This window comes from Ictalurus punctatus, chromosome 23 (assembly GCF_001660625.3).
Source record: "Ictalurus punctatus breed USDA103 chromosome 23, Coco_2.0, whole genome shotgun sequence".
Lineage (NCBI taxonomy): Eukaryota > Metazoa > Chordata > Actinopteri > Siluriformes > Ictaluridae > Ictalurus > Ictalurus punctatus.
Window position 1 is genome coordinate 615,001 of NC_030438.2, and position 23,172 is coordinate 638,172.

Consider the following 23,172-nt stretch of genomic DNA (forward strand, 5'->3'; position numbering starts at 1 on the left):
TATCTGTTTACAAGTGTCAAAAGACTCCCTGTTGGTTACAGAAGTTAAGGTTAGGGTAAGATTCAGGTACCAGCATAGCATTAATTAGCCCCATTAATAAATGTAAATGAGATTTCCCCATAAGAATAGTAAGACAAGTGTGTGTGTGTGTGTGTGTGTGTGTGTGTGTGTGTGTGTGTTTATGGATTGTTTGTTTATGGATTCTATGCTGACTCAGACATTACAGAACAGACTCTCACACGTACAGAGTGTTAGCACCTTCTGTGACCCATTCAACATTTAAATTTTTGTGTAAGACTGTGTGTACTTTTGTATATTTCACTTTCACTGTACAAACACAGATGGCCACATTGTGGTGTGTGTTTTTTAAGGGGTTGCATGACTCATATATGATAATTTTTACTAGTAACTGAAAAGAAGAATTCGCGTAGTGATGTTTTCCATAGTTAAAGCAAAAAACTGATTCAAGACATCACTTTTTTAGGCTATTCTATTACTGCAGTTAAATGCTGATAAACAACAGCAACAATAAAGAAAAAAATGTTTAAAATAATAAATCTGTGTATCATATTACACTATTTAAGTATGTGCCACTTCTTGTGTGTACAACCTGGCAGCTGAAATGATTGATTCTGAAACTTAGACTATGTGGTAGTGTGGAAATTTATTAACAGAGTTGTCCTCATAGCTCATATCTCATATCTCAACGCCTGGCCTTCCATGGATGGAGGATGGTATGTCTACAGTATTGTCTGTGATGTTTTTTTTTTTTTTTATATGTGGAACTCTGCACAAAGTTCAAGTCTTGATTGGCCTGTCAGCTGGTCAGCTGGCATGCACTGCACTAAACTAGCTTGTTGGGATTGGATAGTAATGCGTAACCTGCAGCACATAAAGTACTCTTTGACACAGCACTGATCATGATGGAATTCACTCTGCCACACTGCAAAGATTTAATTTACATTATATTTAGTTTTAAAGGACAATAAAAATAACTGCAGCAGGATTTCTATTGGAAACAGAGTGTGATTAAAAAACAATTCCATGCACACCTTTACACTTACATCAAGCTGATAATGTTCTGATAATGTGTGTGCATGCCTGTGTGTGTGTGTGTGTGTGTGTGTGTGTGTGTGTGTGTGTGTGTGTGTGTGTGAGCAGCTAGACTAGATGGTGCCACAGCAATTAAAGAGGTACAATCAATTAAAATGGTTTTAAATCCTTGTTTTGCACATTTTCATTTGATTCTATTTCTATATACTATAAATAAATGCACTACTATAACTCTCCTCTTCTCAAACACACACACACACAGCTCCTGAGACATGTTTGAGTACACTTAGCACCTTCCAGGAAATCAACAGAAAGAAGAATTGGGGTTTAATGTTGAGCAGCTTGAAGGTTATGAGCAGTTTTATTAATTTGGAATTTATGGTGCCCACCAGAAGTTAATTTAGAGAAAACATCTTGGAGGCCCATAGGTGCTGGTCTTTCATATAAAGTTTATATAAGGTATAAAGTTTGGCCTGAATACAACACACTGCTGTGGAGATATGACCTTACATATACATCAGTTTTGTTTGCACATTTAACTTGTATTTAAATGTTTATATATATATATATATATATATATATATATATATATATATATATATATATATATATATATAAAATCTGGATGTAAATCTGGATATTAGGGGTTAACCAAAGAACTCTAGAAAAACCCGAAAAGTGTACATATGCATACTGTGATGGGGTAACATTATTCTATAAGTACTACAATGAACCCACTTACATAAAGCCATTTCCTTGCATTAAGCCAATATATCATTGCCCCTGCATGTTTATCTAATTCAATGTCATACTAAAATTGAATATGAACAAGCAAGACCATCTTCATAGAATTTCATACAAAACATTCACAAAATAAGATATGACTGCTAAACACATCTCTCATCCTAATATTTGTTTATAGCTCTTTAAATAAGCTGCTTTGTGTGACTTCTTATGACTTTGCTATTGTGATACCATGTTGCTGTAGTAATCTTCCATCAGGATAAAAGGTTAGCTGTTGCTTCTGTGTGTCTCTTGTTGAGGGCTCCATAAAGCCTGATCTTGTCTGGTGATGAGTTTGAAGAAAATTATTTTTCTTCATTTAATTTTCTTTTTCAGTTTTTTAACCACCTACAATGAATGTCTTTCACTCATAATCTCACTTCTTCTATAAGCCTTGAAGTCATGCCTCAAAACTCAGTATGGGAGAAAGAGAGAGAGAGAGATCCAAAGTTTAAAAACAGGAGACCAGAGGTCACTTAAAATATTTCAGTCATCTCAGTTAGTCTGCTAACTCCCCCCACCCCCACCCCATTTTTTTTAAGTAAGCATAAATGTACCAATGTTACGTTAGTCTGAGAGGAGAAGGAGAACTTAAGAAAGTGAAACTGAGGATTGGAGAGTGTAAGAGTGAAAAGAAAACACAGTTATGGAGTGGTTATGGAACATCATCTTGCATGGACATTCAAATGAAGACGATCGATGTTGGTTTTTATTGATTTGCAGCAATTCAGTTGATGTGATACTGTTTGAAAGATAGGCAGGGCCATGTTGAAATTGATGTATCTGCAGAAGTTAGGTGGGAGATCACCCTTGGCAGATGTTTGAGAATCCTCTGCTTCTTGTATATGAGCCACTTTGTGTTTGTCTACTTCCATTTCTGTCTCAGTGACATTTCCCAGCACAGCAGTCATACACCTGCAACAAATTACAGCTTACATAACACAAAGTGTAGAAAAAGACTTTGCATTTCAAATACCAAGGCGCTCTCTCTCCCTGTCTCTCTCTCTCTCTCACACACACACACACACACACACACACACACACACACACACACATCTCAAACCAATCTCCTATGATAGAGCTTGAATGAGATTGATTGTTGTTCCAGAGGGGAACCCTAAGGACCTTGTAAACAATTATGCCTGTAATTTTCATTTGTTTTTACTTTATAAAAACATTATACTTGTCTTGTTATATTTAGTCTCTGCATTATAGTAATACACATATTATTTCTTATATTTATGAGGCAGATGAAAAAATAAAGATCTTTAAAAGTCTAAAGGAAATTATTCAGATCAGGATTTTTTAAACAGAAATGTTCAACCAAACGAGTTCACCAAGTGGTTACAATATTAGAAGCTGTAAATAAGACCATATACCACCGTATTCCTACCATAATTAGAAACTGACAGCATAATCACATCACATCTTGATGTCTGCTTGTGTTAATGTGTTCACTACAAACAGAAAATATATTTCATGTTACAATGGCAAAAGAAACAAAGCTAAATTTGGTCATGGATTTTTGCTGTTGATTTATAAAAATGGGATTATTATTGATTCAAATAGTTGGAATTATTACAGCTGCAAATTGAAAAAATGCTTTTATTTTATAGCATTCCCTCGGTTTTGACAGGAAATTAGGAGACGGGAGGCAGGCTTGGGACAACTCAAAAGGGAGCTCCTTATTTTTCTTTTTATTTTCTTTCACTTCTCAGTGATTTTACCACCACGCTCCAATGCTCTCACAAACATAAATACGTACAGTGTCCTCTAATAATATTGGCACCCTTGGTAAATATGAGCAAAGAAGGCTGTGAGCATGGTGTTAATAGATCCATAATCAGTTTATTAAATGTCCTTAGTTCTGGGCATTGTTTACTGTGAATTATCTATATTCAAATCAAGCATATGGTAGACCACGGAACTTTATTTCATCAGCTTTCAGTCTCTGTTTGGAAAGAAAATATGGAATAGTACAGTCTGATTAATGTCAAACTCTACAAAAACTAGAAAAGAATTATTAACATAAAAAGTTTAATTGTATTTGATATCTGGGGACCAATTCCACTTGGTGGAGTCACTGGTTACTTAAAGTCCAGATGAAACTGTGAGCTGTTAGTGAAATGCTAACTTTAGAGAAAACCCCAAACTGCCAATTTGATTCCTGTTTACCTGAATCTGTTAATGGTATTATGCTTTTTGTTCCTCCCTACTTATGTGTGTGTGTGTGTGTGTGCACGTGTGTGTGTGTGTGTGTGTGTGTGTTTGTGTGTGTATGTGTGTGTACAGACTCCTGAGGGCCCAGTCTTTGGAGTGGTATTATAACAACGTCAAGAGTCGCTTTAAGAGGTTCGGCAGTGCTAAAGTCCTCAAGACCCTCTATAGGAAGCACATTATTGAGAGAGGAGCATTATCAGAGTTGCAAGGTAGGCTATTTCTACACACACATGTGCACAGTATTAATATGTGGGTCAATATGAGGAAAGTTTTTTCTATGAAAAACAAACTTATTTTTATTTAATAAAAATACATTTTATTCAATTAACAAACTTAATCTGGCTCAGTGCCATAAAAATGGGGGTATTTATTTACTAAACAGTGTAAGATGACAGAAGGTGACAGTTGCAGTGAATGGTACAATATGTCAGTTGTATAAACAGAGCTGAACAAATATTTCGAGTGAGTGTTTGGTGAGTGTGCTTATATAGGGTGTGGTGGTAAGTGAGTCCAGGTATGTGTAATCAGAAATTGGGTGACTGAACATGACAATGAGTGTGGTGCGTGGCTGTTGTAGTCCACCGAGTCCATGTTTGTAGTCTGAGGTGCAATTCTACCCGGAAATGTGCCCTTCACCTCATTCCAGATAATATTCACTTACTTCCAGTAATCTAACAATTATGGATGCATTATGGCAGCGGTGTCCAAACCTTTTTCAAGAGGGTCCAGATTAGACACATCAATATACAAGTTACCAAAATATTATTTTAAAGCTCCAATATAGTAAATTTAATTTTAGGGGAATAACTTCAGCAGGATATCACCTGACAGCTGTAGCTGTGATGCACAAGATGGTATTCATAAATTTGTGCTTTTTTTCGGAAGAAATAACATTGACCAGTTTAGTCAACGACCCTTTCAAGAATTCACGACAGGTTTTCCATGCTTATTGGTTTGAAGCATTACCATGTATAAGTTCTAGAAAAGTACTGTGCCTCATGTCCTCTGATAAATTACCCAGCTTCTGACAGGATAGCTTATAGATGCTTCAGTTTCTCTGCCCTCTCATCCTCTGAATATTTTTTGCAATGCCCATGATTTGTTTCATAATAACTCATGATATTAAATTCCTTAATTACTGCAACAGACATACGAGGCACACACATTTTGTCCCGATTTCCCCTCAAGCAGCGCTGCAGTATTGCAGCGTGCTCGGAAACCCAAGGCGCGAGCTTGTTGCACAAGCCCGATGCTTTTGGGTCTTCACTGACATTGAGTTTGTTTACTTTGGACACGTGCTTTTGTTGTGGTTTATGTCCTGTCTCCGCCCCTGCACTGTCGTTGGTTGTTTCCCGTATGTGTGACACCATTGTTTTCAGCTGTCCTGTGTTTCACCCCTGATTACATTTGTAGCTACCTGCTACAGCCCTGCATTGGATGCTTTTTTTGTGCTCCCTTATGAAGACATTAAAGATTGTATATATTTCTCAAAATCCTGTTTCCAGTATCTCTCTGAAGTGGTTAGAGAGCTGGGTTTTCAGCACCACACCTGGTTTGATTCCCATCCGTGACATAAATATTTGATCATCTCTACATATGCCAACATTTAGTAATTTTTTATTTGTTACCAATAAAATAATTCAGTCAGTATTTATATTTTAGATTTAAGTTTCTGTGGAGTTGAACATCCTCGAAAGACGGTTGTAAGAAATAGGAAAGGATTTTGCCTGCTCCTGAGCTGTGTTTGTGTTAAGAGGGAGTACCATGAAGCAGTAGAGCAGGGGTTGGAAACCTCTGGCTCGCGAGCCATGTATGGCTCTTTCAGTGATTTCCTATGGCAACAATAAAAACAATGATGAAAGCTAGTGTATCAATTCAATTAAAACTCTACATATTTTAAAATATTACATAATTCATAATCGATGACGGTTTGTCATGTATACACCAACCAATTGTGATGTGGCACAGCAAGCTCAAATTTCATTTGAGCGGTAATTTCCTGGTCTAATTCATAAATCAGTTGAAAACTACACAGCCAGTCTGTTTTCAGTTTTTTAACAAAGGTGAAATGGCTAAAAGAAACAAAGACGACAAGTATCCTTCTTTCCAGAAAGAATGGACAGACAAATTTGCATATTTGGAACTCATATTAATGGTAAGCAGTGTTCAATTTACTCTTACTTATGTACTGCATCTTGTATTGAATTAAATGAAGTCAAAGTGCCACCTGCAGACCTATTAGGTGAAGAAATGCAAAATGTGCAATGGTATTTTTTTTCCTTTACGACTTTTTATAATTATGCAATAATAGTAAAGATAATAACTAATAATAATAAGATGAAGAAGTTGTATATAAAAACGTCAAAAATATGTTAACTTTTATCTGACTCTTTAAAGAAAAAATTTTTTTTTTGGTCATTATGTTTTTTCCAGCTGAAAAGTTTCCTGACCTCAGCAGTAGAGTAAGCATTTGTGTAAGAAAAAAAAATGGCTTACACACAACCATTAGCAATATGCTGGTGTTAATACTACACAAAATAAAGCTTACAGTGACATTTTTAATACTCTGTCACCCTCTGAGACTGTCTCCTCTCTCTCTGTCCATGTTTATCCAGAGGTGAGTGCCCCTGAAGGCAGCAATGATAATGATGGCAGTGTGTGTGGCAGTGACTCGGCATTCTCCAAGCAAAGTGAAAGTAAGCCCTAAAGTGTACTGTATTGTGTACTGTGTAATGTTTGTGTAATGTGTGCTAGCAAACTGACCAACAGTTTTTCCAAACAATATACTTCAATATATATACATATAAACACACATACACATACATATATTAGCTTGGCAGGCTAAGGCATAGAGATCACAAAAAAGGTTTCAAACGCTGTGACAGAGATGCACCGATACTAAATTTCTCAGCCGATACCGATAGTTCTGCCTTTTATGCCTCATTTTAAATTAATAATTAATTCCACAATTCTGAAAGAAATGCAAATAACTTTATTCTCTCCATTTCAGCAAGTTGTTTCACAGTAACTGGTCTCAAACAGAAAACACATGACTCTAATTAACATTAACACATGAACTAAATTCTGAAGATTAAAGTAAGATTTCTTAACTTATTGAATGTTATTAATTCATATTAACATTGAATTCTAAAAAACCTCCTGTTAGTCTCACATTCACTCACCACAAACAAAAGCATTTCTACTTCATCATTGAACATCAAACTGGTAATCTATACCAGTTTTTTTTTTTTTTATGATATTAACTCATTAACATTAACTGGATATGAAACATACTACTCTACAAATATTTTTCTGTCCAATATATACTTTTCGTCAACTCAGCTTCATTTAAATCTTTCACTGGTGTACTGATGGTTTAATTCAGTACGAGCAGCATGGCAAAACATTTTTTTGACTCGACACCGCGATCTTTGTTGGTAGCCCACTTCTAGGGAGGGTAACAATGGTGTTGAATTTCCTCCATTTATACACAATCTGTCTGACTGTGGATTGGTGGTAGAGATGATTTTGTCAACTTTTCCAGCCTGATGAGCATCAAAAACTCTTTTTCTGAGGTTCTGAGAAATCTCCTTTGTTCATGCCATAAAACACTTCCACAAAAATATCTTGTGAAGATCAGACTTTGATAGATCCCTGTTCTTTCAAGAAAACAGGGCGCTCACTCACACCTGATTGTCATCTCACTGATTGAAAACACCTGACTCTAAATTTACCTTCAAATTAACCGCTAAACCTAGAGGTTCACATAATTTTGCCAGTCAAAGATATGTAATATTGGATCATTTTCCTTAATAAATAAATGACAAAGTATACTATTTTGTCTCATTTGTTTAATTGGGTTCTCTTGGTCTACTTTTAGGACTTGTGTGAAAAACTGATGATGTTTTAGGTCATATTTATGCAGATATATAGAAATTCACTTCCAAGCACCACAATTTTAAATATATGAAACTCAAATACTTTTGTCAGCTTCCAATCTCCATATAATATGAACTCTTTATACACCGATCAGCAATAACATTAAAACCCCCTGCCTAATATTGTGCAGGTCCCACTTGTGGCACCAAAACAGTTCTGACCCATTGAGGCATGGACTCCATGACTTCTGAAGGTGTGCTGTTGTATCTGGCACCAAGCCATTAGCTGCAGATCCTTGATGTCCTGTAAATTGCAAGGTTGGGCCTCCATGGATCGGACTTGTTTGTCTAGCACATCCCGGAGATTCATGATTGGATTGAGATCTGGGGCATTTTGGAGGCCAAGTCAACACCTTGAACTCTTTTTCATGTTCCTCAAACCATTCCTGAACTATGTTTGTAGTGTGGCAGGCCACATTATCCTACTGAATAGGTCACTGTCATTAGGGAATACACAAAAGGTGTACTTGGTCTGCAACAATATTTAAGCAGTTGGTATGTGTCAAAGTAACATCCACACGAATGCCAGGACCCAAGTTTCCCAGCAGAACATTACCCAGAGTATCACACTGCTTCCACCGGCTTACCTCCTTCCCATAGAGCATCCCGGTGCCATCTCTTCCCCAGGTAAGTGATACACATTTACCTGGTCATCCACATGATGTAAAAGAAAATGTGATTCATCAGACTCCACATTCTTCTCCATGGTCCAATTCTGGTGCTAACGTGCCCATTGTAGCCACTTTCGGCTGTGGACAGGGGTCAGCATTCTGACCGGTCTGCAGCTACACAGCCCCATACACAACAAGCTGTGATGCACTGTGTGTTCTGACACCTTTCTATCATAGCCAGCATTAACTTTTTCAGCAATTTGTGCTACAGTGGCTCTTCTGTGGGATCAGACCAGACCTCCTAGCCTTTGCTCCCCACACACATCAATGAGCCTTGGATACTCACAACCCTGTCACAAGTTCACTGGTTGTTCTTCCTTGGACCACCTTTGGTAGGTACTAACCACTGCACTGGAGAACACTCCACTAGACTTGTCATTTTGTAGATGCTTTGACCCAGTTGTCTAGCCATCACAATTTTGCACTTATCACTCAGATCCTTATGCTTACCTGTTTTCCTGCTTCCAACACATCAGCTTTGAGTGAACTGACTGTTCACTTGCTGCCTAATACATCCCGCCCCTTGACAGATGCCACTGTAAAAAGATAATCAATGTTATTCACTTCACCTATCGGTGGTTTTAATGTTATGGCTGATTGGTGTAAGTGTGTTTGTAGAATCAAAGGTACAGTCCAGTTGTGCCACATATCATTTCACTTATTTAAATTTGATTTATTGAAATTCATGCAATGTGTGTGTGTGTGTGTGTGTGTGTGTGTGTGTGTGTGTATGCATGCATCTGTGCACGTGTGTGTGTTTGTGTGCATGTGACTGTGTGTGTGTGTGTGTGTGTGTGTGTGTGTGTGTGTGTGTGTAGGTCACAGCATAGCAGAGACTCTCACTGTTGCCCTACGTGTTGCTGAAGAGGCCATAGAGGAAGCGATCACTAAAGCAGAGGGCTACAGGGACAGTCTGGTTCGTCTTTTCTGCTCATTCCTCTTATAGATCCACTCATCCCTCCATCCACCTCTCCATCTATCTATCTATCCTTCCATCCATCAGTCCACATATTCATATATCCACACATTAACCTATTCATCCAGTGATCCATCCACCATTAATTCAAAAGATCAATTCCAACAGTGTTCAACCATCATCCATCCACTCATCAACTTATCAAATTTGTCATTCAGTCACCTGTCACATACCTCCATCCATCCATTCAGTATTTAGGGCCCAAGCACTGAAAGTGCACAGGGACCTATTATTTTCGTAAAGATGATTAGGGCCCAAGCACTGAAAGTGTGCAGGGCCCTATTTTTTTCCTAAGGATTATTTATTTTTATTTATTTTTTAAATTTCAGGGGCTTTTGGGGCTCTTAACATGCTCAAAAACTGAAATTCGGCACACGTCAGAGTTGTCAGCCACTAGGCCACTGCAGGCTCTGCATTTTTAACTACTCTCCTAGAGGATTCATGTGATTGTCATAAAACATAGATAAAAATTATGCCAAGACATTGAAGATGCTAAACTCCGAAAGTATTTTTGATATCTCAGATGGTTTCACCATGGTGAGGCAATACATTTATGGCAAAAAAGGGAAACAGGAAGAGACTCATCTTCTGCATGCAATGATGATTTAGATCAAACTTGAGCTCTATGTTTGGTTACAGGGGCTGATCACATGGATGTGACTACTGTGAGTCACAGTCATAGCACCACCAACTGGCAGCAGGAAGTGCGTAACTTAAAACAAACTTTTAAAATCTTCTCATATTTACCCGAAACGCTTTGAACTTGGTCAGAATAATGTCAAGACATGGCTGATCTAAAATTGTTAAAGGATTTTTGATATCTTAGTGTTGCCATGGTAAGATATCAAACAAATACTCTTTGCTGGTGTTTTTGAGGCTTTTAGCATGCTTAAAAATTAATGAAAGTCGGCACACACGCCAGTGTTAGACATGGGCATGGAGGAGGGGCTCTGTAGCACCCCATTTTGACTAAAGTTGTGGGGTCAGTTTTACCTACAGTCACCGCAGTCTGTACATATTTTGTTCTCATAATGCCAGACAACTTTCTAATTTACAGTCATTAGCTCTGACCAACAGGAAGTCAGCTATTTTGGTTTGAATGTGGGTTTAAAAAAAAAAAAAAAAAAAAATCAGTCTCTGAATTTTTAAGTACCCCTCCTAGGGGGTTTATATGATTCACACCAAACATTTTCCACATAATGCCAATACATTGAAGATGCTAAATTGTGAACGGAATCTTGAACGGTGTTGCCATGGCGAGAGATTACAATAATGACAAAAGGGGAAACAGGAAGTGTCTCATATATTCTAAACAATAAATTATACAACATGTATGTGTATATAAAATAATACATAACATATATTAGAAATAAATACATTGTATTCTATTTTTTCAATCCAAGAATTATGTGTAAATTAAAAATAGGCATATTAGTGCTATCCATTTGAAAGAAAGAAATGACTAAAATCGAAGTATATACACAATATAACCACTAGATAACATAGGCATATTTTTAAACAGGGTTCAGAAAACTTGTTGCTGAGAATACTGTTTTCAGGTATAATAACTTTTAGTAGGTATTGCATTTGGATGTATATTTAGACATAATCCATGTCTAATTTCTGTCACGGTATAGATTTTCTTTTGGTTTAAAATGTTGTTGAATCTTCTGGCTCAACTGCTAAACAGTCTGAGCATGGTAAAGCAATCTGTGCTCTCACTCTGTCTGTCTGTCTGTCTGTCTCTCTTTCTCTGTGTGTGTGTGTGTGTGTGTGTGTGTGTGTGTGTCAGTTACACTTTTGATCGTTTAGAGTTTAACCCTTTCATTGCTGTGCTTTGGCCTGCATTAAAGGTTAAGAAATCTCTTAGGCCTTGTCTTTTTCTATAAGTTTGAATAACAAAATACAGGCATAGACTCAGTTCATATGTAGAGCACTGACAACATAGTTCCCTTTTAAAGGGAACTTTGGCGTTGCATTTAGCATAACAGCTTTATTTTTTTTTTTTTTTCACTGGAAAGGAAGCGCTCATCCAGCCTGCTACGATCCACGTCCTCTTCCCGGGGCCAGTCTATATTCAACTTTTCAACTGCCCTAGTAATTGCAGCTCTTTATATGCTTGAGAGCTGCTGTTGGTTTTTGGTGCAATGGCACCCTCTACCGACTCCTCGGAGTCAGCGAGGGTGTTTTGGCTTTCCATAGCGGAAGGAGGAGTCGCGACGCGAGCTCCAAAGTCAGGCGGAGAGCCGGACTCGGAAGACAGAGCAAGCGATAGAGCAGCGCTCGTCTCCGGATCCTCTTCCAACTCCATACGTGAACCCCACGACATTAACCGGCTGGCTGCCTCGGCAGTGGCCGGCCCAGAGCCGCGAGGCTCTGAAACCCAACTCCCTTCGGACGAGAAGAGAGCGGAGCTGCCTAATCGTGGAATGTTCACAATGCTGACAGTCAGACCCCTCGAAGGCTGCGGTCGCATGCTCCACGCCCAAACACTTCACACAGGAAGCGCGTCCGTCTCCTCCCGTGATGAAACGGGAGCAAGCCGTGACACACTTCCTGAATTCTTTCTCTTATCTTTTTCTCTAAAAAAAAATTTGAAAAGTTAAGAGATTTTGAGAAAATATCGATTAGAAATGAAGCGTTTTTGTCACACAAACAACAGCCATGCAGTCTCGCTGAAGATAATAAAGCTGGCGGCGTGGTTCACAGGTTCCATATATATATATATCATGCGAGGCGCTTAATTACCACGTCACCTGATCATGGCAGGCCTATAAGTAGATAGGCATGATTTTTTTTTACACAAGCTCCAGATACCGGTCACGCGCGCGAGGCAGTCCCATACTGTTCCCTTCTAAGGGAACAAGGTTACATGGGTAACCCCGACGTATGTAATTAGTTTAAATATTAGGTTAATAAAAATATATATTTAAAAAATAATAATAATAATAAAAAAAACTTGAGATAAATACTAGATTTCTGGACTTAAAAAATCTTGAGCTGCAAATGATAACTTCACACTTATTAGATATTAACCTATGAGATTCTATGACATGAAATTTATCTAAATTTCAATGATCTCATTGATGTGACTGTTGGGGTTCATCTCCATAGTGGTACCAACTGACTGCAGTAAATATGGTGTATTCAAATGATTTTGACATAGTTCTTTTCCATTTCCCCACTTTAAATGCACATTATCCGCCATGCACAGTTTACCTAAAGTGGCAGGTGGTGGTGGCGCCAAGGCTTGGGGTTGTCATCGCTGCTTGCAGCTATATATAGTATAATTTTTTTATTTTTAACATTCACCCATTTTTAGGCATTTGTCATATATGAAAACTCATGAACTTGGCACACACATCAGACCTGCATCAAATCAAAAACTTTAAATTGTTTTCGGCATGTTTATTATTATTTTTATTTAATTTCTTTTCATGCATTCATGTGATTTTAAGGCATTCATGTCGTAAACATGTGTAAGATGCCAAAACAAAAACTGCTCTTGAACCCATGCCCTAAACTCAATGGGAAGTCAGCCATTTTGATTTTTCTCTTAAATTTTGCTATGTTATTTGCCATTTCCAGGCCTCGTACTTCAACGAACTCCTCTTGGAGATTTCAAAAATAATGTTATAGCAGCACACAGTAAATCAAATGAATATTATACCAGCAGGAATAAATTCAAAATAATGTTAAAGTAGTGCTGTATTAGCACAAAGTAATTCTCCAAAATTCTCACTGACTCCTGATTTTTCTCTACAATGATTATTTGTGGAAAACTACAAAAATGAACTTAAAATATGCCATCCAAATGCATTGAAATGTCATGTCTGTGGAATACATTTCTCTACCATTTTATTTTTTTAAATAGTCCGCGATATTGAGGAGGAATCCTCCATTGCATCTTGCAGCTATATTTATTAATATTTTATCTCCCTCAAGTGCCCAATAACTCAAGATCTGAATGGTAAAAAGTTTTGAAATTTTGCATATTAATACTACAGGCTAGTAACTCCCACACTACAGATGGCCCACATGAGCCCAAAGATGGCTCTACAGGCCAGACCTAAATTCTATATGATTTTCCCTCTGCCACATAAGTCCAAAATATCTGAAAATTGGTATACATGAATTATTTCTCATGGGGAACAACAAAACCATTGGGACCCACTGTCATATCACAGAAAACCAGTGACTACATTTCCCATCCTGCACTGCGGCCTATAAATATGGCCTCCATGGACCGCAATTCCCAGTCACCTTCATTCTAATCACGCACACCTGCATCCAAGTCACAGCTCAATCACAACCAAAGTTTAAAAGGACCTTCTATGCATTCACTCTTTGTGAAGTATACACTCAGTTGCCTTCTGTCTCTGTCATTACCAAGCCTTGATACCGTGTTTGTTTATTTTGACTTTGACTTTGACTTTGTTCTTGTTTTTGACCTCGTCTTTTTGTCTTGCCTTGTTTGGACTGTTTGCCTGATTGCCTGACCTCTGCCTGACTTTGTTTATTGATTTCTGCCCGATCCTTTGGACTTGTTGTTTCATTAAACTGCCATACCTGCACTTGCTTCCGTCTCAGCTTCCATTATGTGGCACCAATAAAGTCTGCCATGATAGTGCATATCTTAAAAGATTGCATTGTAAACTGAATTGCTTTTACTGACTAATGTATGTTAAATAAGTGTTTTTGTATTTCTTTTCAATTTCACAAGCAATGTAAGAGTAAATTGTCAAGAGAAATTAAATGATTGCACTTATGGAACAAAGTAAAAGGCATCAACTATCTGTAATACAAAATGAACTTAAAATCTACCATTGATCCAAATGCATTGAAATGTTGTATCTGTGGGATACATTTCTCTACCATGTCAATTTTGAAATGGTCCACAATCTTGAGGCTGAATCCACTATTGCTGCTTGCAACTATTGTTTTCCTAAGGATTTTTTTTTCAAAGTTTGGGGGCTTTTATGGCCCTTATCATGCTCTTATCATGAAATTTGGTACACACATCACCGTCAGCCGTTAGGCCCCCACAAAAAGTAGCACATGCGCAGTGTGGGGTTGCTCTGTAGTGCTCCCATTTACAAGTTACAAAACCATGGGGCATAAATCTTACATACTTGTATGTATATGTATGAAAGTCAGAATAATGTCAAGACATGGCTGATGTAAAATTATTAAAGGATTTTTGATATTAAATATTGTTGCCATGGTAACGCATCAAACAATAATGCACGTTTCTGGTGTTTTTGAGGCCATTAGCATGCATAAAATTTTATGAACGTCAGCACACATCAGAGTTGTCAGCCATTAGGAGTAGGCAAAAGCTAAAACATGGTTGTGGAGGAGAGGCTCTGTAGCGCCCCCTTTTGACTAAAGTGGTGTGGTCAGTTTTACCTACAGTCGCCAAACTCAGTACATATATGGTTCTCTTCATACTGGGCAACTTTCAAAATGACACTCATTCGCTCTGCCCAACCGGAAGTTTTGGATTTAATGTGGAGTTTTGTTTTTTTTAATTGCAGGCTCTGAACATTTAAATGCTCCTCCTAGGCAATTCATGTGATTGTCACCAAGCATGAACAAAATTATGCCAAGCCATTGAAGATGCTAAATTCCGAAGGGATTTTTGATAGCTTGAATGTTTTCGCCATGGCGAAGCAATAAATTTATGGCAAAAAAGGGAAAACAGAAGTGTCTCATATATTCTGCATGCAATGAGTGATTTAGATGAAACTTCTGCTGTATGTTTGGTCACAGGGACTGATCACATGGCTCTGGCAATTGTGAGTTACGGTCATAGGATCACCACCTTGCAGATGTTTAAAGTGTATCACTTGAAACAGGCTGTTAAATAGTGTTTTATATTTACTCGAACCTCTTCAGACCTGGTCAGAATAATGTAGAGACATGGCTGATGTAAAATTGAAAAGGATGCTTGCAGCTATATTTACAGTTAATATCAACTATAAGTTCCAACTGAAAGTAAGATGGGGTACATTGTGTGCACTGCAGCACTGGATAAAATAAAAAGATCTATACATTAATGAATGAGTGAATGAAAGAATGAATAGGTGGATGTATAGGTTGGAAAGTTGTTTGGGTCGATGAGAACATGTGTATGGAGTTTCATACATATACGTACAAGTATATACAATTTATGCCCCAAGGTTTTGTACTGTCTAATTGGGAGCTCTACAGAGCCCCCCACAACACCCATGTGCTACTCTTTGCCCGGACCTAATGGCCGACGACTCTGATGTGTGTGCCAAATGTCATGGGATTTTGAGCATGTTAAGGGCCCCAAAAGCCCCCTAAACCTCATTCCTCATTTCTCTTGATTACACATAACTTAATTTATGGACTTCATTGTTTGGATTTCATTATATTTGCATATTTCTTGAGTTAATACCAAAGTCTGGTGAAAATTTTATGTGAATAACCTCATTGGAAATATATTTACTTTAAAAAATGTTGATGCGTTACATACTTATTTCCCCCACTGTATATAGCTGCAAGCAGCAATGTATATGTACTGACTTTGGTGACTGTAGGTAAAACTGGCCCCACCAGTTTAGACAAAAGGGGGCGCTACAGAGCCCCCCTCCACGCCCATGTTTTAGCTTTTGCCTACTACTAATGCCTAACGATTCTGAAAAATTTTTAAGCATACTATGAACCTCAAAAACACCAGAAAATAGTATTAATGTTTGATTTATTACCATGGCAACACTAATTAAGATATCAAAAACCCAGAGCAAGTTTGAAACGATTAAAATATCAATATAAATATAAGTAGACTATCTAAAAGCCTGTTATACACCTCCTGCTGCCAGTTGATGGCGCTCTGACCATGACTCACAGTATGCACCTCCATGTGATCATCTCCCAGTACCATACATACAGCTCATGTTTCACCTAAATCACTCAATGTGCTCAGAAGATACAAGACACTGCCTGTTTCCCTTTTTTCACCATAAATTTATTGCCTTGCCATGGTGAAACCGTTCGAGATTTAAAAAATCCCTTTGCAATTTTGCATTCTCAATGTCTTGCCATTATGTTGACAAAGTTTGGTGACAATCACATGAATCCCCTAAGAGGAGTATTCACCAAATGCGCATTTCACAAAATCCAAAATGGTCGACATCCTATTGGGTGATGTAATGATTGTCAGCATGAAAATTGCTCAGGTCGATGCAAACAATGGGTACATATATGTATGAATGTGTACGATTTATGCACCAAGGTTTTGTACCATGTAAAAGGGGGTGCTACAGAGCACACCCATGTGTCTCTGATGTATGTGCCAAATTTCATGAGTCTTTGAGCATGTTAAGGGCCCGAAAGCCCCCCCAAACCTTGAAAAATATATAATAATCCTTAGGAATAGAATACGGCCCTGCACACTTTCAGTGCTTGAATTGTCATTTTACCAGCCAGTTGTTTATAATTTCTTCTCCATCCTTTTTCATTCTTTAGGAAAAGCAGAATGAGGCTCGATATTTGCGTGATCATAGAGAGGAGCTTGTAGAGGAACTTGCAACCACGATTGTTCAAAAAGTAAGTGAACGTATGCATTTATTCTTGTTTCAAAAAAGAACCATTTAAAATCATTGTACAATTAATAAATACTTCAAAGGAAAGGGTATTTCTGTCTTTCATTTTCTCTTTCTCCTTAGATCATTCAGAGGGGGAAGCAGCGTGCAGAGATGCAGACAGAGTTTGACTTTGCATGGTCTCAGACTCACAACAGTGACCTGCCCTCCCCTACCTCAGCATCGAACACATGCTACACTTCACAGCCCAGTATTGTCACACAGTCCTGTTACAAGAACTCCTGGGTAAGACACATCAGGATCAGTCATCAGGATTTAGACAGTGGTCCAGTCCAGGTCCAGTCCACACATTTTTCTCTGCATTTTGGTCTCCACATTTTCTCCAGCTTTTTGACAACACCCACCACGGTGTAGAAAATTTAGAAAATTCTGTTTTCACTGTTTTTGTGCGGATGGAAAAGAAAATGTTTTTTCCCCTACATCAACCTGCCCATACCCATTGTGATTTTGCATGTGTTCTGAATGTGCTAGAACTCCATTTATCAGTGGTACTGAATAGGTTATTTTGTTGTCTGTAATTTCTTATCTCGTAACATTGTTACATTTTAATTGTGGAGACAGAACATGACACGAGACAAACTGCTATGTTAGTTGAGAATTTGGATAAGACCCAGGGTTGAACACACTCAAGTGTACTCCTAAGCAGTAGTTCTACCTCATCATCAGTCCACAGATATCAGTCCTCATGTTTGTTATATTATCAATGGACTGGCTTGCTAATATGAGCATTTTCAAATCACTTTTTTTTTTTCATGTGGACAGAGATATTTTTGAAAACATTGTTAATGAGAACAGGAGTTTCTTTTTAATGGAAGAGTAAAAACTATGTTTCCAAAAATATACATATGTGTAGATGTGGCCTCAGACATACTCATATACACTGACAGAGCACTGTATTAGGAACACTAAACTAATACTCGGTAGGACCTCCCTTTGCACTCGAAACAGCCTCAATTCTTCATTGCATGGATTCCACAATATGTTGGAAAAATTCCGTTGAGATTCTGGTTGCATATTTACATGCTTGCATCATGATAAATCATTATTTGATGAGTTAGATTATAGTAGATACATCTGAAAATAGGCTTTCCTATTCATTATCATTATCATTTATATCATTTTATATATTTAAAACATGACGGCTGATTGTAACGCCAGCTGCAGCAAAAATATCCTGCTCATCCACTTCAATGTATTCAGTCATAGAGGGTATGCACTGATATCACTTTCCCCCCAGAACATGCCCTCTCAGTTGGACTGAATGGCAAAACATCCTGCAACATACCGTGGTAAAGTTGGTTTTATTTTGGACATTCGCTGCACTTCCGAGCATTCCCCTTTAGTAGGGGAAACTGCGAAAACGGGAGCAAAACAAACGAGCAAATGAAATTAGCTGTGTTTGCTATAGACTGTTCTATAGTGTTGCTACATCTTTTCTAAGTGCCTCGGAATGTTCAAGAATTCATACTCCAACTGTCAAAACTCACACACACCTGCATGCACATGGCTCTTCTCTCCCTCTCACTTTGTCAGTGTATCTGTAACAGACACTCTCACTTCATCTCTCTCTCTCTCTTTCTTTCTCGCTTTCTCTCTCTCTCTTTATCTATCTATCTATCCAACTCTACAACTACTGGTACAAAGAGGAATGATTTGTAAATGTACTTTGACTTGTGTTTTTTTTTTTTTTTTTTTAAACTTATAAAGACAAGGTATTTGATGTTTTACCTAATCAACCATATAGTTTTTTGAAGGTAAACATTTATTTTGAAATTGATGCATGAAATACGTTCCAAACAAGTTGGGACAGGGGCAATTTAGGACTAATAGCGATGTGACAAGTTGAAATAAGAAGGTGATGTGAAACAAGTGAGGCAATCGTCTAATCATAGTATATAAGTAGCCTCCAAAAAAGGCCTAGTCCTTTAAGAACAAGGATGGATCGAGGCTCACCAGTCTGCCAAAAGATGCCTCAGTGAATAATCTAACACTTTGAGAACATTCCCCAAAGATAAATCAGTAGGATTTTGGGCATTTCACCTTCTACAGTGCACAATATAATTAAAAGTCTTAAAAACCGTCAGGAGTGTGTAATGGATATCCTGACATGGACTTGGGAATACTTTGTTAAACCTTTGTCAGTCAACACCATTCGCCGCTGCATCCACAGATGCAAATTAAGGCTTTACTGTGCAAAGCAGAAGCCATACATCAACACTGTCCAGAAGCTCCGCCCACTTCTCTGGGCTCGGTCTCATCTGAGATGGACAGTAGCACAGTGGAATAGTGTTTTGTGATCTGACGGGTCAACATTTCAAATAATTTTGGGACAAAACAGCCGTCGTGTTCTCCGGGCCAAAGAGGAAATTGACTATCTAAGCTGTTATCAGTGTCAGGTCAAAAAGCCATCGTTTGTCATGGTATGGGGGTGTGTCAGTGCCCATGGCATGGGTAACTTGCACATCTGTGAGGGCAGCATTAATGCAGAAAGATATGTAGACATTTTGGAGCAACATATGCTGCCATCCAGAGCAGGATAACGCCGAACCACATTCTGTCCGGATTATAAGCGCATGGTTTCGTAAGCAGAGAGTGCGGGTACTAGCATGGTCCCGACCTTTCTCTGATTGAGAATATGTGGTGCATTATGAAGTGCAAAATAAGGCAGTAAAGGCCCCGTACAGTTGCGCAGCTGAAGAAATGCATAATGGATGAATGGGGGAAAAATTCTGCTTGCTTAACCAACTAGAGTCTTCAGTGCCCAAATGCTTAATAAGTATTATTAAAAGAAAAGTTAATGTTACACAGTGGTAAACAGTCAGCTGTCCCACCTATTTTGGAGTGTGTTGCAGTCATCAGATTTGAAATGTGTGTATATTTTCAAAAGTAAATTAAATTCACAAAGTAAAACATCAAATAATGTGTTAATAATGTGTTTTCAATATAGTACAGGGTGAATTGAATTTTCAGATGACTCTTTTTGTTTGTTTGTTGTTGTTTTTTTTCATTTTCCATACTGTCCCAACTTTTTTGAAATTGGTGTTGTAAGTGGAATCACAAAACTACCACAACATAGACATGTGACATATCAAAGCGCTCGGCTCAATAAGGAGAATTGCATTATGAGTTTTCTAGTGTGGTCATGTGAGGTCACCTGCATGTTAATCCCCAAAATAAATGGAAACTACCGCAATATAGACATGTGATATATATCAAAACACTCAGCTCAATGAGGAGAATTACGGTATGGATTTTCGGACTGAGTTAAATACAATCATTACAGATACGATCCATCCATCTATTTTCTATACCGCTTATCCTACAGGGTCGTGGGGAACCTGGAGCCTGTCCCAGGGAGCAGGCGCAAGGCGGGGTACACCCTGGACAGGGTCTACCACATATACATTCACACACCCATTCATACACTACAGACAATTTGGACATGCCAATCAGCCTACCACGCATGTCTTTGGACTGGGGGAGGAAACTGGAGGAAACCCCCACACACAGGGCAGCGGCGGGAATCAAACCCCTAACCCTGGAGGGGTGAGGCGAACATACTAACCACTAAACCACCGAACACCCTAATAGAATTATAATTTAAGAAATCTAATCTAAAGCTAATATTATCAGTAATAATTTAAAATGTTAGTATCCTGCCGTGTAATTTTATCGTTTCCACCTGCTGATTGCAGTGACTCTCCCACTCCTGACCGAAACCCCCCTTCCCCCCAAAAAAACAAACAAACAAACAGTTAACCAAAGTGTAACACTGGTTAATTATATTCTTTTGTATGTTTGTCTACTTTAGAGGTCCCATTCAGCATTATCCCTGACTAGTGACGAGTCCATTGACAAAACCCCTGAAGCAGACAAAGTGTCTGAAGCTGCAGAACCAGAGCCAAGTATTTACTCACCTTTGCGGAGAGAGTCACGAGCATCCATACTGGGTTGGAAAAATGTGGACCGTCTGGACAACTCCAGTGAGCTCTCTCTTTCTTACACACACACACACACACACACACACACACACACACACACACACATATACATATACACACATACACACACACACTTTATACTAAATTACAGTTGCATAAATTAATATGGATCTGGAGAAATGGTCCAGTATGCCATTTCACACAGTCCACAAGTACTTGTGACAGCATTCTGACATGATACAAAAACACTTTCATGGGTTCTTTAGGTTAATATTGTGTGCTATAAGTCATTTCCATTTAATCCACTCAAAAATTAGATACAGTATTATGACTGTGTATATACAGTAAGGTAAAAAATATTGGATTTTGTTGACTTTTAATTTGACAATTTATCAAAATTATTAAATAGAGATACATGATTTAAAACATGCCATTTAACATACCTAAATACATTTTAATACACCTAAATATACAGATGGCACTTTCTAAACCATTGTACATTTTATTTATACAGTAGCATATATGTGTTAGATCTCATCATTTATTAAAAATGAATGCCTGATATTTACTCAGTTATAACAGTCCTTGATGAATTCGCACTATCATCACTATTTCAGTAAGCCAGAGTAACTTTTTTTTAAGACAAAGTAGTCCTAATGGAAAGCAAACAAGGGAACAGACATTTGGTCCCTATAGTATATTTCTGTCTGCGTAGGTGCTTCCTCTGTGCTACAGTCTCCGGATGGGAACTGGATTGCCTTACAGACTTCCCAGCATTCCCGGCCGAGCCTGCTAACCAAAAGGAAGAGCTTGGTGTTCAGTGTGTTAGAGAAGGAGTCTGGCGTGGTTTCAGCATATGACGAGATGGGGTCAGATTCAGAGGATGGAGCAGAATGTGATAGCTGGGGGCTTGCACTGCTGCAGTTCCGCCAACGTCTCTCGGAAGAAACACGGTCATCAGACTCTCAGCGTGACACAGAGCACAATCCACCTATAACCTCACCCTCCTCGGGTCACTTCACCAACACAGAGACCCTAAACTCAGATTCTGAGAACTCTATAGCTCCCTCTACTCAAACACACGTCCCTGTTCACAGTGACACCCAGAGAAACAAAGCTTCACCTAAAGCATTCCTTCCCTACATGCCCCATGAGCACTACAGAGTTGCTGTTAAGCCGTCACACACACCTAGGCTTGGTATGTTGGATGTGAATTTTAACCCTCAGGTGGTAGGGGACAGCAGCGAGGGGGAGGAGCAAGCAGAGCAGATCCGAAGGTTGCGGCGTAAGAAGCGGAACAAACGCGACTCAGCTGAACATAACCGTGGGCATAGTGCACTGTATACAGAGGTGAGAGAATTGGCATTATTTCACATAATCATGTAGACTTTCACTATAACTGATATTTAAGCAAAAAACTTTTTCTGTTCTTTTCTTAGCACAGGGAAATGTGTTGATATTATGGTCTGTGGTAATCACGCATATATCATAAATACAGTGTACAGAAGAAAATTATTCTGGAGCCTTTAATCAGGCCTGGAATTTTGAATGTAACCCAACCATATGCTCAGAATGTTTTGTCTAAGCCCGACCCAACCCTCAGCAGCAAGTTTGGAATCTGAACCTGATCCCAGCCTTACAAAATTGTACACATTTTCACATTACTTGAGGTATCTAACAGTGAGAAAGCTAATGCTTACTTAATCATTACTTACGTAATCATTACTCAATTTTGTAACAAATGCCACACAGTACTCCAAATATGTAACCTTTTGGTTTATCATTTTTTTAGTGGTTCTCTTTGACAGTCCTACATTTACATTTTACAGGCACCTCATTCAAAATGCCTTACAATTGAGGGTTAATGTCCTAGTGTATAGTTAGTTTGTGAACTGAATCAGGAATAAGAGCATGAGAAGACTTCTACGACTTTAAGGCCATAAACCATAGCTGCAGATT

The 23,172-nt window shown here is 38.3% G+C and overlaps 1 protein-coding gene across 1 annotated transcript in view; it reads left to right on the top strand.

Moving 5' to 3' along the window:
- myripb (myosin VIIA and Rab interacting protein b) overlaps positions 1 to 23,172 on the top strand; it is a 70,797-nt gene that overhangs the window by 28,863 nt on the left and 18,762 nt on the right. Inside the window, exons 4-10 of the mRNA XM_017453443.3 lie at positions 4,129 to 4,265; positions 6,672 to 6,752; positions 9,484 to 9,581; positions 17,136 to 17,216; positions 17,336 to 17,497; positions 21,084 to 21,255; positions 21,929 to 22,563. Coding sequence (XP_017308932.2) covers positions 4,129 to 4,265; positions 6,672 to 6,752; positions 9,484 to 9,581; positions 17,136 to 17,216; positions 17,336 to 17,497; positions 21,084 to 21,255; positions 21,929 to 22,563 — 1,366 coding nt within the window. The remainder of the gene's footprint in view (positions 1 to 4,128; positions 4,266 to 6,671; positions 6,753 to 9,483; positions 9,582 to 17,135; positions 17,217 to 17,335; positions 17,498 to 21,083; positions 21,256 to 21,928; positions 22,564 to 23,172) is intronic.